The following is an 18,123-nucleotide window of genomic DNA, read 5'->3' as shown; positions in this document are numbered from 1 at the left end:
GGGTGGACACTCGGGCTGGGCCAGGAAGGGAGGTGCGCTTGGTGCTAGCAGGAGCGCACTGAGAGCGGGCTCAGGAGTCCCTGGCTGGAAGGACCCTCCCCACAGTTGTCTGCTGAGAGCCCTGCATCTGACGTGAAGGCACCGAGGCCTGGCAATTGCAGGCAGAGCTATGCTCAGCCCGAGAGCCTCCTTATTCTACATCCCAAGCCGCTGCCATCACTCCCCATGTGGGTTCTGAAGAAGAACAGCCGCAGCTCTCCGGGAGTGCTCCACGCCTTTGAGAGGCAGGACGCAAACTGCCACCGACTGGCTGTCACTTATGCCATCAGTAAAATGGGTTATCAGTTCCCGCCTCATGGAGCCCTGGGAGATGACGTACAGGCAGAGGCTGGAGTCTGAGAGCACTGAGCAGTGCTGGCCACCGCCTGACTCCTTGACTCATGCCACTCCTTTACTAATTCCTTGTGAGCCCCACTTTAAGACTAAGTAAATGTCTGGAGAGGACCAATTATTTGCAGGCTGTTTTTTACAAATCCTTTTCCTTGGCAGTTCACTACTGAGATTTCAAAAAACCTGTCAGTCAGATGCTCAAAATGAATCCCTCAGCGTTTGCAAGCAGGGGCAGCCCCGACCCTCTGGAGGCAGGCAGCCTCATGGGGTGTAGGCCCCTCTCCCCACCTTCCTGCCAGCTCCACCCACCAGTGTGCTGCCTCTGGGAGGGGAGGAAGGGGGCGCCGAGGAATCGCGCTCTCAGTTCCCTGGCTTTTTTTGAGGACCCACACAGTTTATAATTAATTCCACTCTGCGGCAGCACATTGTGTTCTGATCTTAGCAAATCGCTTTGTGTTGTGACTTGCCTGTGGCTTGTTTTCTGAGTGGGCGTGTTTATTCCTTCTGCAGAAAATACGGGGATAAAAATCCCTTTACAAGAGTGCATGCTTGCATGCACACATGCCTACATGTGTGTACCCACCCACTAGGTCCAGCCAGAGCCACTTCAAACCATAGCCAGGGTGGCCCCAGCTGCATGCAGCTGGGATGGCTAGGTCAAAGGAGGTGGGGGAGCTACTGGGCTGTGGGTATGGCTGGGGTGGGCAGCCGGGCAGGGGCAGGCAAGAGTGTGGGAGCATTTGGGAGGATGCACCCTGGTCAGGCTGGAGCTGAGCAGTCTGGACCCTGCTGCCAGGTCTGGTCCCAGCACAGCCAGGCTCACCCGTGTCTCAGAGGGGATCCGGATCCACGTCACGTTCATGTAGCTGTGCAGAAGGTTCAGCTTGGCTTCTAGCGACAGGATAAGGCTGGCAAGAGAAGAATATCCTATTGAAATGTCCGAGCTGGCCCTTGTAGCACCCAGTCCACCTGCATGCCAGCTGTCCCAGGAGGAGCAGGGGTGGTACGGCCCCTCCCCAGGATGCCCCAGCCACAGCCCTCCCTGTGGGCGCTGGGGGAAGGGACAGAGTAGGGTCTTACTGGGCCAGCCGGGCGTTATCGTTGTCATCTTTCCCCCACTCCCAGTCCTTGCCAGGGTCCACTGCAAAGTGCAGAGGCAACAGCTTGTGCTCAGAATCCGTCAGGGGGATCACGGCTGGAACAGAAGAGACAGAGCCATGCTTGCAGCCCTGGCAGTCCCCAGGCAGGATGGCAAGGAAGTTCCCAAGCCAGGTGTCCGGGTGACAAATGCACTCAGTGGACATCTACACAGATCTGTGCCAGCAGGAGCATGAAGACCAAAACCACTATTGCTAGTTTTTAAAATTTCATATTTATTGCGGACAGTGGAAAGCAGTTGGAAGCGTCACCTGGACCCTGGGTCTCTTTGGGTCTGTCTAATGGCAGATACTCCATTGGGCATCAGAATGGGAAAAAAGCTATTGCTGCTTCTACTATTTCTAGGAAGGATCTAGGCAGGTTAGGCACACTTTGGGGGGCCACCTTGCAGGTGGGCCTGGGGCCCAGCTCTCCTGTTTCATCCCAGAGAAGGGCCGAATGTGCAAGTCAGGTGAGCAAGGGTGTTGCTGACCTCTACTGGTTTGTAATTTTGTGCCACAAGTCTGTATCAGTGCCTGGGACCCGTGGACCCATCCGCCCCTGCCCGTGGGAAGCTCACCTGTGCTGGGGACAGATAAGCAGGTTAACAAACACCTCATAATGTTAGGTGGTGATGAGCCCTGGAAGGGTAAACACCAGGCAGAAGGCAGTGATGGTGAAGCCTTTCTCGGGTGGGGTCAGGGGGTCCTTTTGAGGAGGTCACATGTAGGTGGAGATTGCAGTGATGAGCCACTGGCTGGTCATTTCTCAGAGGGATTGACTCATCACAAAACCTCTGTGGTGAAACTCACCACCCGTGGGAAATCCTGGCTCACTCCAGAAGGGCTAGGGTGGAGGGGGTATCTACAGGTTTGGGATCTTCTAGGAGCTTCTGAGCTGCTGGGGGACCTGATGAGAGGAGTACCTAGTGACATGGTTGACTCCTCCCAAGGGCACTTTCAGGGACAAGGGCAGTAGGAAGTGGGAGATGGTCTCCCCAAGTCTTCCTCAGAGCAAGCAGCAGCCTCCTCCATGGGTTCCACTTAGCTCCCCTGCAGGCCCCACTCCTGGGAGTCACACCACAGCAGAGAAGCACAGCCACCTTGGACCAGTTGCTTTGCCTCTTTGCTGGGACCCATGATTCATGGCAAGGGTGCCATGGCAAGAACAAAAAGGCAAGGAAATAGATCAAATCGAAGACTGAACACCAATAGTTGATTTGGTAAGAAATTGGAAAAACTGATGCAATGCTGCCCTCCAGTGTTGCTTAAGAGGAAAAGTGGGTGCAAGTAATTCCCCTCTCCACCCCTACACCTCTTCTTCTCCAGCTTCCCCAAGCTGCCAATAAGGGAAATGCAGCTTTGCTGACCAATGACCAGCTCCGGGCTTTTCATTAATCTGGTTTGGGATTGGAAAGTGCAGTGCTCTGATTTGAGAGGTCAGGAGTGGCTTGGCCTGGCTTTGCTGCAGCCTGCTGGGTTCTGCCTTGACGTGGCCACCCTTCCCAGGTCTGAGCTGCAGGGTAGACACACCCAGGGAGGACTGCAGGGCTGGCTCAGGGACAGGTCTCCCTTGGGTGGTGCCCAGCCGCCTGTCCCATAGTTCTATGAGTCACTACACAAACAGAGAAGGGGTTAGCTTCGCTTCTTACTCATGGGGCAGGGGGTGGCACAGGCTCTCCCCATCCACAATGTTTCCCAGAATAGAGCAATGCAGTTCCTGGGAGTTCCAAGCCCCCATGAACAGATGGGCCAAACCAAAGTGTCCAGGAAAGGGACTCAAAAAGTGACATTTAAATAAGCATCTCCTGTGGCTTTTAAAATCAAGCAAATTCAGAAAATATTGTTCTAGAACAAGAATAATCTGTTAGAAGCAGTTCCTGTGGGTGCAACTTGGACATTTTGGTTCTGGCTGTTCACCTGCTTCTCAGGGTAGAATTGCCATTGGAGAGCATCAGCCCACCACCACTCCATGTCTTAGCCACCCCGCCCCCAGGATTTAGGGGGAACCGGCACCTAGCAGCATCCATGGTCTGTGGGCAGAAGCAATGTGGGAAGTGCTGGGTGATATGCTCAGGCATGGGGGTGCCTCTCCTCACTCCCCTTCCATGGTGCCTGCAGAAGACAGCATATCTCCACTGAAGAGCTGCCTGACAATTGAGAACACTCCTTTTAGACTTCCACTGTGTTAAGCCACTGTGATTTTGGTTTGTTTGTTGCAGATAAACCACCTAAGCTAAGACGGCATCCCAGACAGTCACCCTCACTTCCCTATCATGGGGTTCCTGGGGACTCCTCCCCTCAACAGCAGGGCTGGAATGGACTCCCTGGGCTGCCCAGGGCTCCAGTGCACGGTGGGAATACCCCTGAAGGGGCTAGTGCCTGTCCACCTAGAAGGGTCCGGCAGCCTTGTGGCCTAGATCTGGCTGGGTTGAAGGGCCAGGTACTGAGAGAGGCTCTAGGGACATGCCTGCTCACAACTGAAGACACCGAGGGGCTAAAAGGAAGGCTTCTCTGCAGAGGGTCACCTGCGGCCTGTGGTGAGGGCTGAGGCTGCAGAGCTTAGGGACAGTTCCGGCCAGGAGGCCATGAAAACAGGTCCTCCTCGTGAGCAGCGGCTGCTCGGGATGCCTCTGCTTCTCACTGTACACCCTGACATTTCCCTATTGGAAACCTGGCTTTACCAGTGAGGAGCAGCCATGCAGTGGCTTGCCCTCTGGTGGTAAATGTCTAGAACAGCAACTGCTTTTCAAAATGAGCCTAGGAAGGCCGGAAAGGTGTTTTGTTTTTGTTTTTGAAAGACCTCTTGTATGTCTTTTAGCCTGGAAACATATAGGCATAATCTCATGCTAGCCTGAATATATTCTGAGTACTTATTTTCTAAAAAAATCAAGATTTCTGGTTTTTGTCTCCGATGTGAAAAGCTGGAAGAGCATTGTTCCACCATGAAAACATGCCAGTCAAACTGCAAATTCACAACTTATCTTTAACCCACCAGACAGCTGAAGTCACAGGGAAGCTGATTTATCCAGTATCTAAGGAAAGACAGGTGCCTCCAAGGAGAGACAGACATGAGCTTAAGAAGGGCCAATTCAGCTGGACCCCAGTAAGAATCATTCAGCTAAAATGGTTAAATTAGTAAAGGAAGAGTATCAGCTAGTGAAATAATATGGAAACCGGGGGCTGAAGATATAAAGGAAATTCACATGCACTTGCAGGCTCCTCTCCACAGGACCTACCTGGTTCTCCCAAAAAAGATTGGCAGGAGTTCTAAGAGACTGTCTCCATAGATATTTCCATCCTACCTCTACCAAGGAACAGAAGCTTAAACTGCAGAGTGTAGGGCAACAAACACTGGGTGCACTAAGGGTCATGTTCTGTTACTCTGATTAAGCATCTGTCTTAGGCAGGCACTGTATCCCTGGATCTGGGGATGGGGGTGACCTTCCTGGGCTATCATAACTAGACTGGTCCAAACCCAGACTCTAAAAACCTGGCAAAAGGAAAGGCATGCTTCTTTCCAGGAATAAAAGTGATTTACTGCAGTCTTTACTGTCCTACTCCAGATGCCTGGCTTTCAGCAACAACAACAAAAAACCTATGAGGCAAAAGGAAAGATTAAAAAAAAAAACCCCAACACACTGATAAAAGACAAAGCAGTTGATAGAACAAGACTCAGATATGACACAGGTGTTGAAACTATCAAAGAATTAAAAATAACTGATTAATAAGTTAAGGACTAATAGAAAAGCCAGATACCATGCAAGATTTGATGGTTAATTTCAGCATACAGAACAAATCTATGAGAAAGAAATGAAAATGGTAGAAATGAAAAACACAATAATAGAGGTGAAGAATGATTTTGAGGGGCTGGTCAGTTGACTTGATATAGCTGAGCAAAGAATCTATAAACCTCAAGATAGGTTACTAGAAATTACACAAACTGAAACAGAAAAACAGGAAGTGGGAAACTGAACACAGCATCTAAGAGCTGTGTGACAATATCAGCACCTTAAGTTCTGTGTAAATGAAATCCCAGAAGAGAGAAAGAACAATGCAAAATAAAATTTTAAAGAAATAATGGCTAAGAATTTTTCAAAATTAATGACAACCATCAACACAGATTTGAGAAACTAAGAGAACATCAAGCAGGAAAAATAACAACACCACAAATATTCCTATAATAGAATCTTAACACTTCTGAAACCCAAAGACAAAAAGAAAGTCTTGAAGGCAGCCAGAGAAAAAAGAGGATACATTATACAGAGAGAAACAAAGATAAAAATTACAGCAGACTTTTCATGGTAAAACAGGTAAGCCAGAAGATAATAGAGTGACATTTTTAAAGTGCTGAAAGAAAAAAAAAAAACTGTTAATCTAGAATTCTATACCCAGCCAAAATATCTCTGAAACATGAAGAAGACATAAAGAGTTTTTCAAACAAAAGTGAGCAAATTCAATGCCTGCAGACCTGAACTACAGGAGATGTTAAAGTGCAAGAAATATGGTACCGGTAGAAACTTGTATTTACACAATTAAGAGTGATGGAAATGGAATAAATGGATGTGAAAATTCATTTTTTTCTTCTTTTTAATTGCTCTAACAGATAACTGTCTAAAGCAAAGGGCAGCAGTGCATTATGAATCTATAACAGATGTAAAAATAAAATGTCTCATAATAACAAAGAATGGGAGGGAGGGATTGGTAATACACTGTTGTAATATCCTTATACAACATGTAAAGTCGAATAATATTACTTAAAATAGAATCTCATTAATTAGGCCAGGTGTGGTGGCTTACACCTGTAATTCCAACACTTTGGAAGGCCAAGGTGGTTGGATCACTTGAGGTCAGGAGTTTGAGATCAGCCTGGCCAACATGGTGAAACCCCATCTCTACTAAAAATACCAAAATTAGCTGGGCATGGTGCTGTGTGCCTGTAATCCAGCTACTCTGGAGGCAGAGGCAGGAGAATCGCTTGAACCCAGGATGTGGAGGCTGCAGTGAGAGGTTAAAAGATCATGCCACTGCACTCCAGCCTGAGTGACAGAGTGAGACTCTGTCTCAAAAAAAAAAAAAAAAAAATCTCATTAATTAAAGATGTTTATTGTAAACCCTAGGGAAACCACTAACAATTAAAAATAGGGGTATAACAGGTCCATAGTGGAAATAAAACAGAACCATTAAAAAGTTCAATTAACCCAAGATAAGATAACAAAAGAGAAACAAAAGGAACAAAGAACCCATACAGTACATAGAAAACAGGTAGCAAGATGGTGGATTTTAAACCAAACATATCATTAATACTATTAAATGAAAATGGTCAAAACATATCTTTTAAAAGATAAAATTGTCAGACTGGATAAAAAAGCAAAACCCACATATATGCTGTCTACAAGAATCTCATTGTAAGGGCCAGGCACTGTGGCTCATGCCCAGCACTTTGGGAGGCTGAGATGGGTGGATCACTTGAGCTCAAGAGTTTGAGACCAGCCTGGCCAACATGATGAAACCCTGTCTCTACTAAAAATACACAAATTAGGTGGGCATGATAGTGTGTGCCTGTAATCCTAGCTACTTGGGAGGCTGAGGCAGGAGAATTGCTTGAACCTGAGATGTTGAGGTTGTAGAAAAAAAAAAAGAATCCCATTTTAAATATAAAGACATATGGAGGTTAAAAGATATTCACTAATGGAAAGAGAGCTAGAGTAGCCATATTTATGTCAAAGTAAGCTCCAGAACACGGACTGTTACCAAAGAAAAAGAGGAACATTACATAATGATAAAGGGGTCAATTTTCCAAGAAGACATAATCATCCTATGTGCATGCATGCTCCTAACAACATAGCTTCAAAGTACATGAAGCAAATACTAACAAAAACGAGAGAAATAAACAAATGTATTACAGCTGCAGACTTTGCTACTTTTTGCTCAGTAATTGACAGAGCAAGTAGGCAGAAACCAGTAAGGATATAGAAGAATTGAGCTGCACTCTCAGAGAATTTGAGGTAATTGACATTTCTAGAACCCAACAAGAGCAGAGTATATATTATTTTCAAATACATATGGAATATTCACCAACACAGAACATATTCTTAGCCAGTCTGAGTGCATTAAAAAGAACAGAAATCATGTTTGTGCTCATGTCATAACTGAAACTATAAACCAGTAATGAATATTTGAACAATCCCCCAAAACTTGAAACTCAAACAACCTGTTTCTAAATAATCCGTAAGTCAGAAGAAGTCTCATGGGAAATTAACAAATAGTTTGAACAGAATGAAAATGCAAATATAGCACATCAAAATTTGTATGGTGTAGTTACAGCAGTACTTAGGGGAAAACTTATAGCATTAAAATGTTTATATTAGATGAGAAAACAAGTCTCAAATTAGTAATCAAAATTTCTGCCTTAAGAAACTAGAAAAGGGGTAGCAAATTAAAGCAAAGAGGGAGGAGGGAAGTAATGATGGCCTGTACGTGAGGCCAAGGCCAGCCCCTGAGGATCGGGCCCCTAGGCTGGGCATCAGGGCCAATGGTGGCAGACATACATTCTCTGGCCTAAAGTTTATACGTAGATAAGATATTTGGATTGGTCATTGGTCTACAGAATAAGCTTTCTATTGACTGAATATTTGTGTTCCTCCAAAATTCACTGTTAAAGCTTAGTCTCCATATAAGAGTATTAGAAGTGTGGTCTTTGGGAGGTGATTAAGGCACGAGGGTGGAGTCCTTGAGAATGGGATTAGTGCCTTTATAACAACAGGCACAAGAGCGCTCTTCTTTCTCTCTCTTGGCCATGTGAGGACACAGTAAAAAGCAGCTGTGTGTAGACCAGGAGGAGGACACCCTTACCAGACACCAAATCTGCTGGCTCCCGGATCTTGTATTCCCAGCTTCCAGAACTATCAGAAATAAATTTCTATTGTTTATAAGCCACCCACTCTATGGTATTCTGTGGCAGCAGCCTGAATTGACTAAGACAAAACTGGAAAAAGTGCTGACCAGAATTAAGGAAACTGTACTGCTGAAAAAACTCTCAGGCTGAGAGAGCGTTCAGCATCTACGACAATTTCTGGGCTCCTGAGCTCATGCCAAAAGTGGGTGGTGAAGCTCTCAGCCCTAGAGGGTGCGCTTTGTGCACACATCAGATGTGGCCTGTGGGACAATGACAACTGGGGTCTCCTCAGAGAGCAGAACCAGGATGTCACCCTGGCGCACCAAAAACTCGCTCCCCACATCCAGGGCAGTGAGTGCTGGCTGCTCCTGTCCTGCAGGTAGGACAGGTGGCTGGTGCTGCTGCCTCCCAGCCCCTCTCAGAAGGGGTTTTGTTGGAGCACATGTTCTCACTGCAGTACCATGCATGGGAGTGTGGAGTCCTCAGGAGCCTGGAGTGGCCAGATGGAGAAATCTGCATATCACACAGAGATGGCTGGGGCCCTCATTTGGGAATCAGGGGTGATGGTGGCTGGTATGCGCTTCCTATGGGCATGGACGTCTTGGGGAGGTCTGGTGGGGGATCCGGGTGTCTGTGCCTACTTTGTAGCTCAGGAGGGGACAGGCAGGGCTCCTGTGGGGAGGCTGGCATCTGGGTGCACTCCTGCTTTCTCTTCTCTCCAGGCCTTCAGGCATGAGTGAAAAACCCTCAGCCAGTTCTTTCCGCAGAGTTAACTGTGGCTGGCATCCCTTTGGAACAGTGCTTTGGGCCCCTGAGCTGATGGTCATTGGGGTAGGGCATGAACTAATCAGTAGAAGTATTGTGGATAAACACACCTCGTGCTTTTAATCAGCGTGACTCAGCTCTCTGGGCACGTGCCCCCTCTGTAAGCTGAGGACAGAGCTCCATAGCCATGAAGTCCCTTCCATAGCTCCTGGCCACCTCATGGTGCTTTGTGATCCGTAGGTCAACAATGTCAAAGATGACAGACTTGAGAAACAGAGGTCTCAGCCAAAAGTCTGGATGCCCCCAACCCCAGCTCCTCGGCCTCTCACCCCTTAGCCAGGGGCCTTTGCAGACAAAGGTTCTTCAGGGTTCTGTGCTCTGGGGCTCCTGAGAGGAGTGGCAAAGAAATGAGGCCCAGTGAGACTGGCCACACACCACAAGGGTAGGCGTAGCTGTGCTTTTTATTCCCACTCTGACCCTATCTTTCAGTGGCAACTGGCAAACTTAGAAAGTAGCCAAGAGAAGGGAGACTAATTACAAAGGTAATTCAGTTTGGGGGCACTTCTGGTTTCTAAAACCTTCTTGCTGGCCGGACGTAGTGGCTCACACCTGTAATCCCAGCACTTTGGGAGGCTGAGGTGGACAGATCACTTGAGCTCAGGAGTTTGAGACCAGCCTGGGCAACATGGAGAAACACCATCTGTACCAAAAGTACAAAAAGTTAGCTGGGCTGGTGGCATGCGCCTGTAGTCCCAGCTACTCGGGAGGCTGAGATGGGAGGATCTGTTGAGCCTGGGAGGTGGAGGTTGCAGTGAGCCGAGATCATGGCACTGTACTCCAGCTTGGGTGACAGAATGAGACCCCATCTTAAAAAAAAAAAAAAAACAGTTTCAAAAAAAAAACTTTCTTGCCACCACGAACTAAGCTGATTCTTACCGTAATTGTCTCGTAATAGGCATTACATACATCCTCCATTATTTTATTCAGATAGGTACACAAATAGATCAATTTGATTGGTATTTGATAAATGATTTTTTTTTTTTTTTTGAGATGGAGTCTCGCTCTGTCACCCAGGCTGGAGTGCAGTGGCACGATCTTGGCTCACTGCAAGCTCTGCCTCCCTGGTTCATGCCATTCTCCTGCCTCAGCCTCCTGCGTAGCTGGGACTACAGGCACTTGCCACCACGCCCGGATAATTTTTTGTATTTTTTAGTAGAGACGGGGTTTCACCATGTTAGCCAGGATGGTCTTGATCTCCTGACCTCGTGATCTGCCTGCCTCGGCCTCCCAATGTGCTGGGATTACGCCACTGCGCCCCGCCGATAAATGATTCTTTAACACAATTATAAAATCAAGTTGAGCAGAATATGTAATGATATTTGTAACATGTAAAGATACATTTCTATTTAAAAAGAGATTGGATCTGTTTATTATAAATTAATCCTGCAAGAAAAAGCATGGTTCATTGTCAAACATCTTGAAAACTGGAATGTTACATTCCATGTGGCTTGGGGAATAGTAGAGCATAGGTGAACATTTGATTTAACCACGAGCCATGCATCAAATACAGATGGAAGGCTGCTTCCATGGCCCGGTGGGTAGAAGTACTGTTTGGCTCCCAAGATCCCTAGCAGGCACTTATAAACTTGCTGTGTTGTTTCTAAGCGGCAAGAGACAAATTGTTAAGCTGCTCTTTGCAAAAACTTTTTTTTTTCAAGTATCACATTTTGAATGTGTTGAGTCTCTGTTCCCAATAAAGGGATGGCCAACCTTGGTGTGATCATCTGTAAGCCTGGATCCTTGCAGCCTGCAGCCGTTTCAGAGCTGTCTGTTCGAACCAGCATCTCCCCCTCCATCTGTAACCAGTGGACTCCCTCAGGGCTCCTGTGTGCTGCTCTCTAGGTTCCTTAAGTGGGACCCTTAGGGGAAGGCACTGAGGACACACTGAGGGCTCCCTGACCTCTGTGTGGCCCCTGGATATGCCTCAGAGGCTCACATGCTGTTTGTATATATGAGGGAAAAACTATTTAAATAATTGACTTCTATATTATTATTATTTTTTTTTTTGAGATGAAGTCTCATTCTGTCACCCAGGTTGGAGTGCAGTGGCGCAAGCTTGGCTCACTGCAACCTCCACCTCCCGGGTTCAAGAGATTCTCCTGTTGCAGCCTCCTGAGTAGCTGGGATTACAGGCGCATGCTGCCATGCCCAGATAATTTTTTTAATTTTAGTAGAGATGGGGTTTCACTGTGTTGCCCAGACTGGTCTTGAACTCCTGAGCTTAGGCAACCCACCCACCTCAGCCTCCCAAAGTGCTGAGATTACAGGTGTGAGCCACTGTGCCTGGCCAATAAATATTAATTTTTAAGAAAAGAATAGTCACATTGACACCTTCCATGAAACAAAGCACTCCCTCCCTACTCTCTTCAACCCTGAAGGTTCCTGAGTCGCCAGGTCTGAGATGCTGTCTTATCCCAAGCAGGCTTTGACTTGGGGTACCACTTCCTGAGCCTCTTCTCTTGGAGATGCATGCCCTCTGAATGCCACTCTCTTGGGCCAAGTCTTTGTGGAAGCCTCACCATCCAACCTCCCAACGCTTCACTGGCTGCAACCATTCCCTGGGGATGGTTCCTCCTTTCTCAATATCCCCCTCTGTAAAGTGGGGAATAGGAAATGGGAAGGGTTAAATAGTTATTCCTGGAAAGGACCTAGAACAGCCCTTGAGCACAGGAAGCACCTGCAAATATATGAGCATGAAGGTGGGGTGCAGACCTAGGCAGCACCCATATGTACCCAGCCCTTCCCAGTGCAACCTGCTGGCCAGGCCGAGAGCTAACATGTACACAGGGTATGCTCTGCACGGCTCTATATCCACCTAAAGGGAAGAGGAGCTATGGAGACGGGCAAGGCCGTGCTTGGCTTGGCTGGGACTTTACCAAGAGTTAGTTGTCATTTTGGACTGTACAGCCTCCTGGGGTATTTGAGGGTATGCTCAGCACACTTGTAGCCCCCGTCTGTGTAACTGGGCACCCCACATATGGGTGCCAGGATCTGATTGCTTCATTGAGTTTTGCGGTATGGCTGTGTGAGAGCATTTACAGAAATGCAGATTATTTTATTATATTGGTTTCCTTTGATTTCTCCTGATGTGGGGGTACTAAATGGACTTTATTCCAACATAGGTAACATTATCCATGAATTTCATTTCAGGATAATGAAGAGTACACTGGACAATGTTTGCTATAAAAGGAGGGGGAGTTGGGATTGTTGCACTGGATGATTTCCAAAGTTCTTTCCTAGGTTCTATGTTTCCAGGAACTATGCAGCACCTCTGCTTCTCCTGTTAATTGATTTGATTTTTCATAATGTACACATTTGCTCAGTGGCCAGTATGAACTGACCTGAGCTGGGTGCTGAGAGAATGCCCAGATCTGGGTTTCACAGAGCCCCCCTGGAGGCCATTTTAAGATGTGGCTGCAAGGAGGCTGCTTCCTGCAAAAAGCTGAAGGCCCAAGGCTCAGGTTTTCAGGGAGCAAATGACTGATGTCCTCCCCGGGAGAAAGCAGGTGACCATCATGTGTGGAAGCTACCAAGAAAGAATGCATACATTTTATCTAAAAAGTCCTAAGGTAGACTTGCAAAGCCTGGGCCACTGAGGTTGCCCATAGCTGACCAGTCCCACCAGCTCCTGACCTTCCACCTCAAGCCCTTCCCTCTCCCCATGTGCATGCCTAGCCTGGGAAACTGGAGGATTCCTGAACTTGAAGATGGTCAGTGGCAGCATCAGCAGTAGCCGGGCCACAGCAGTAGCACCTATAAAAGGGGGCTTCCCTTAGGGTGAGAGGCACTCGATGCCAACTTTAAAGAATGCCTCATGGATTTTTTAAGCCTCCAGGAGCTGGACACATGTAGATGAGACATGATGGGGCATGTAAACAGAGGGGGAGGAAGCGGGTGGTGGGAAGAAGGGAGCCTTGTCTCAGCCTGAAATACATTTTTTATCTCATTTCCAGGCTCTCAAAGCATCGTTCCTCAGGCAAAAGGATGCGGTGTCTGCTCCTCCTGGGGCCTGTGATTACTGTATCTATTAGCCTTTGTCACAGGGTGCTGTTTATAGGACGGGCAGGGCACCATGGCAGAGGGTGACACCTGTGCTTCACCGTGGGGGCGGGTGGTGTCCTGGGGCTCGGTATTCTGGAGTCTCCCATCTCCTGCCTCCCACCAGGTCCTGCGACTTTGCCGTCTGGCCAGCTCACTCCAGCAGGCCTGAGTCTGCAGCTCATCCTGGAAGCTGCAGCCTCACTGTGATTTCCACGTCCTTCTCTGCTGAGATGTTGTGTGACTTGAGAGCACAGCTGGGACTCTATCCCAACCCCGCAGTGTCCTTTGAGGCACAGAGGGAGGGCTGCAGAGGTGAAGGTCTAAGGGGGCACACGGGTGCATGTGACAAAGAACGTGGCCATGGTGTGTCCAGAATTGGTGGATTCTTGGTCCCACTGACTTCAAGAATGAAGCCGCGGACCCTCGCGGTGAGTGTTACAGCTCTTAAGGTGGTGCATCTGGAGTTTGTTCCTTCTGATGTTCAGATGTGTTCGGAGTTTTTTCCTTCTGGTGGGTTTGTGGTCTTGCTGGCTCAGGAGTGAAGCTGCAGACCTTCACGGTGAGTGTTACAGCTCATAAAGGCAGTGTGGACCCAAAGAGTGAGCAGCCACAGGATTTATTGCAAAGAGTGAAAGAACAAAGCTTCCACAGTGTGGAAGGGGACCCCAGCGGGTTGCCATTGCTGGCTCAGGCAGCCTGCTTTTATTCTCTTATCTGGCCCCACCCACATACTGCTGATTGGTAGAGCCAAGTGGTCTGTTTTGACGGGGCGCTGATTGGTGCGTTTACAATCCCTGAGCTAGACACAAAGGTTCTCCAGTCCCCACCAGATTAGCTAGATACAGAGTGTCCACACAAAGGTTCTCCAGGTCCCCACCAGAGTAGCTAGATACAGAGTGTGGACTGGTGCATTCACAAACCCTGAGCTAGACACAAGGTGCTGATTGGTGTATTTACAATCCCTTAGCTAGACATAAAGGTTCTCCACGTCTCCACCAGACTCAGGAGCCCAGCTGGCTTCACCCAGTGGATCCTGTACCAGGGCTGCAGGTGGAGCTGCCTGCCAGTCCCGCGCTGTGCGCTCGCACTCCTCAGCCCTTGGGTGGTCGATGGGACTGGGCGCCCTGGAGCAGGGGGTGGCGCTCGTCGGGAAGGCTGGGGCCGCACAGGAGCCCACGGAGGGCCGGGGAGGCTCAGGCATGGCGGGCTGCAGGTCCCGAGCCCTGCCCCGCGGGAAGGCAGCTAAGGCCAGGCAAGAAATTGGGCACAGCAGCTGCTGGCCCAGGTGCTAAGCCCCTCACTGCCCGGGGCCAGTGGGGCCGGCTGGTGGCTCTGAGTGCGGGATCCGCCGAGCCCACGCCCACCCGCAACTGGCGCTGGCCCACAAGCACCGCGCGCTGCCCTGGTTCCTGCCTGCGCCTCTCCCTCCACACCTCCCCGCAAGCTGAGGGAGCCGACTCCGGCCTTGGCCAGCCCAGAAAGGGGCTCCCACAGTGCAGTGGCGGGCTGAAGGGCTCAAGTGCCGCCAAAGTGGGAGCCCTGGCAGAGGAGGCGCCAAGAGCAAGCGAGGGCTGTGAAGACTGCCAGCACGCTGTCACCTCTCAATGGCACCTGCCCTGCAGAGGGTCACGGGGACCTTATGGGTGAATGTGCAGCCTGGCCACATGATAGTCTTGGAGGCAGGGACCTGCACCACCCCAGGAGGACCCCGGTGGGTTGCTTTGACTGTGAGGGAGCCAAAGACCCACACCTCAGTGGCTCTGAGAGGTGCACTGGGACCAGATCTGTTTTTAGAAACCAGGTCACCAGAAGTGAAACCACCCACAACTCTGCAAGGCTCTCCTGAAAGGTCCCAAGCCATAGCGCCCTCCATGGGCATCCTTTGAAGGGAGGATGCTTTCATATGTGCCTTGAAAACACCAAGCAGCAGTATCTGGAAGGCCTGGAAGAGTACTCAGTGCCTTTTGTGAGGAGGGGATCGGGTATCTGAATCCCATGCTCGGCACTGGGAGATGCTGGCCTTGGGACCATCATCTTCTTCTGACCACAGAATCTCCCTGGGGACTGGACAGAGGGCCCAGCCCCTGACCTGGATCCCAGGTCCTGAAAAGGCCCTTCTGGCCTCCCAAGAGGCGGGGTCAGCCCTACGAAGAGCTAAACCCCCGGGAAGGAGGTGCAGGCATTCCGAACTGAAAGCGGGGAGACAATGGAAAGACCGGAGCACCCCCAGGACTTAATGATTAAATCTTTCCTTCTGTGGCCAGTGCCACATCTGCAAATAACAAAGAACCATGATGTGACATTCTCGTTACGGCCGGCTGCAGCCTCCAGTACTCTCTCTTCCTGTGACTTGGGTTCTGTGGCTGCACCACGCATGTCAGCTCCTGGGAGCTCTGCATCTGCTCTTGGGAAGGGGTCTCGAATGCCCTGTGCGTTTCTCACTTTCAGCTTCTGCTCCACAGCCCCAGCCTCATTCCCGACTCAACTGCCAGGCCAGGAAGTGACACGCTGGTGCTGCCTCTGGCGGAGGGCTGGGGGAGGCTGGGTTCTGTTCATTTGTCTGCTTCCTTTCCTTGCCAGCTGTCTACAGGAAGGAGTAGCATTTGGGAGTCCTAGGGGTGCAATCTTGTTGCTGTATTTACTTCCTGAGCTGCACACTCAGTGGAAAAGGTCAGAAGCAGACACCCCTGAGCTTCCTGCCCCCTGTTGGGCCTGGACAGGGCACTTCCCGTTCCCTGGGACTATACCTAATGGCAGGGACTCTGAAATAGTTGGTCTTGCCTGTCCGTCCGTCTCCTGTGGGAGTGAGTCTCTGCCTATACTACAAACAAGGGTGACAACAGGAAGGGGTTTCCTCCCCACTCAGCTGGTCACACATCCATCAGCAGCTAACATGAGAAAACAGCAATTGTTCCAAACAAAATCCCCCTATTTCCCCAGTAAAGACATTGACTGGTGCCCTGGAATTGTGCAGTGCACAGCCTGTGGGGCCGGCCCAACATCAGCAGCACTGAAATGGCTGCTTAGAGGAAACTCAGCTGCAATGCTTTGAAAGGAAATGTTGACCTTTTGAGTTACAAGCTTACCCTGGAGCAGGGGTGAGCAAACTCTTCCCATAAAGAGCTAGCTAGTAAGTCAATCTTTTAGGCGCTGCAGGCCTCGGTGTCTGTGGCTGCTCCTCTCTCTACCACTGTAGTGCAAAAACGGCCACAGATGTGCATCCGTGAATGAATGTGGCTCTGTTCCAATAAAACTTTATTTATAAAAATGGGTGGTGGGCCATAGTTCATTAATACTTGCTCTTGAAGTTTTTTTCCCTTTAATTTATATCTAAGACTAATTACATTCCTATAAAATATGTATACATGTGAAAGTGAAAACAGTAAAAGCTATTTAAGGGTAGGTTGCGTTTGTTCAGTATTTTAAAGAGAATGTTGTCTTTAACATTGTTATTTTCAATGAAAACGTTCACACATGCAAAAGGTAGTTTTATGCAAAAACTATCACTGCTGAGCGTGCCCAGGTGTGCTTCTAAGGGGAGGTCTCCACGATCCATCTCCCTGTGCAATGGGGTCCCTTCCAATGGCTTTGCCCCCACCCTAGGCCCCTGCACGCACTCTCTTGGGAGACAGGCATACCTTGTTCTCTTTGCTGGTCTCTCTGTTCCATGGACACGAGGGCAGAGAAATGCGCTTGATCGTAGGCCAGAACCAGAGGCGAGCAGTGGCATCTGTTGGGAGGGACCTCCAAGGGCAGGTAGATCCCTCCGAATGGGATGGGTGCGAATGCTGTGGACACAAACCAGGGTGGGGGTGTGAGGAGCAGGCAGCTCGAGCTGGGAGGGGGTCCCCTGCGTCCCTGTCCCTCACTATCCCCGGGGGCTCCGTGGAGAAGCGGAGGGACAGGAGGGGTGGATGAAGGCAGTGCTGAGGAATGGGGCTGACGGTTTCCAGAGTCATCTGTCTGCCCCAGGACTCCTGCTGCCCTGAGACCTGCGCAGGTGTACAGGAGCCCCAGGGCTGGGATGACACTGTCACCCGAGATTGCTCAGCGCAGTCGCAGCCTGGAAGCCTGCGTTTTTCAGGATGTACTTCTTCCTCTCCTAGTGTTTGGTAAAGCATTTGTATGCAACACAGTATCTACGCTTCTTGAGGGTGTATATTTGTTCTATATTTTGAGAACCTCTTCTGTTGAATTGGAAGGAACCAGCCAGAGAGCTCCAGGGCCAGGATGTAAGTCAGATGGGAACTGAGAATCAGAGCGATCAAGTCCTTCAGCGACAGGGACACAATCTCACTCATTTTCTTACTTGTAAAAAAGAGGGCAGAAAAGCCTAACACCCTCAGCAAAATAGAATAACTTCTGGAAATATCTGTCCTAAAGCGGCATCTGCTTTGAGGTCATGAAACGTCTTGCCTTTTGGCCCTGGAGTCAGTGTATTGCTGCACTCCTTGAGCAGAATTCAGGGACGGTAATTTTAGGGACGTCTTTGATGAACTCTTAAGAGTTCCTCTGCCATCCTTACTTTGTCTAAATTGATCATTGTTGTTCTGCTCACGGGAGAGTCCCACTGAGAGGCGACAGGGTGGGGGTACCTGCAAGAGGGCTGTGAGTAGAATGGTAGGAAGCGTGGACCTTCCTCCATCCCACAACCCAGAGATCTGATGGTGCTGGGAGCTCAGTCCTGGGGTTACACAGCAGGGCCCTGATGCAAGTCCTGGTGTTGCATGGAGAGCTGCAGACCTCAGCAGGCCCGCGTCCCTGAGCCACAGAGGGAAGGGGGTGGGCCAGGCAGGACCTGTGTCCTAGCAGTTCCCTGGCTACATAACCATC

The 18,123-nt window shown here is 49.4% G+C and overlaps 1 protein-coding gene across 8 annotated transcripts in view; it reads right to left on the bottom strand.

The window, feature by feature from the left end:
* OTUD7A (OTU deubiquitinase 7A) overlaps positions 1-18,123 on the bottom strand; it is a 397,910-nt gene that overhangs the window by 10,592 nt on the left and 369,195 nt on the right. For 7 of the 8 annotated variants that reach the window (XM_055278535.2, XM_055278539.2, XM_063639042.1 and 4 more), the window contains 3 exons: positions 16,929-17,078; positions 1,471-1,585; positions 1,214-1,298 (listed from right to left, as the gene is read on the bottom strand). In XM_055278535.2, coding sequence (XP_055134510.2) covers positions 1,214-1,298; positions 1,471-1,585; positions 16,929-17,078 — 350 coding nt within the window. Of the gene's footprint in view, positions 1-1,213; positions 1,299-1,470; positions 1,586-15,421; positions 17,079-18,123 lie in introns of those variants that run through there. The other variant, XM_063639043.1, reaches the window with a different exon arrangement.

This window comes from Symphalangus syndactylus, chromosome 5, assembly GCF_028878055.3.
Source record: "Symphalangus syndactylus isolate Jambi chromosome 5, NHGRI_mSymSyn1-v2.1_pri, whole genome shotgun sequence".
Lineage (NCBI taxonomy): Eukaryota > Metazoa > Chordata > Mammalia > Primates > Hylobatidae > Symphalangus > Symphalangus syndactylus.
The sequence above is the reverse complement of the archived record's forward strand: the minus strand, read 5'-3'. Positions and strand labels throughout refer to the sequence as shown.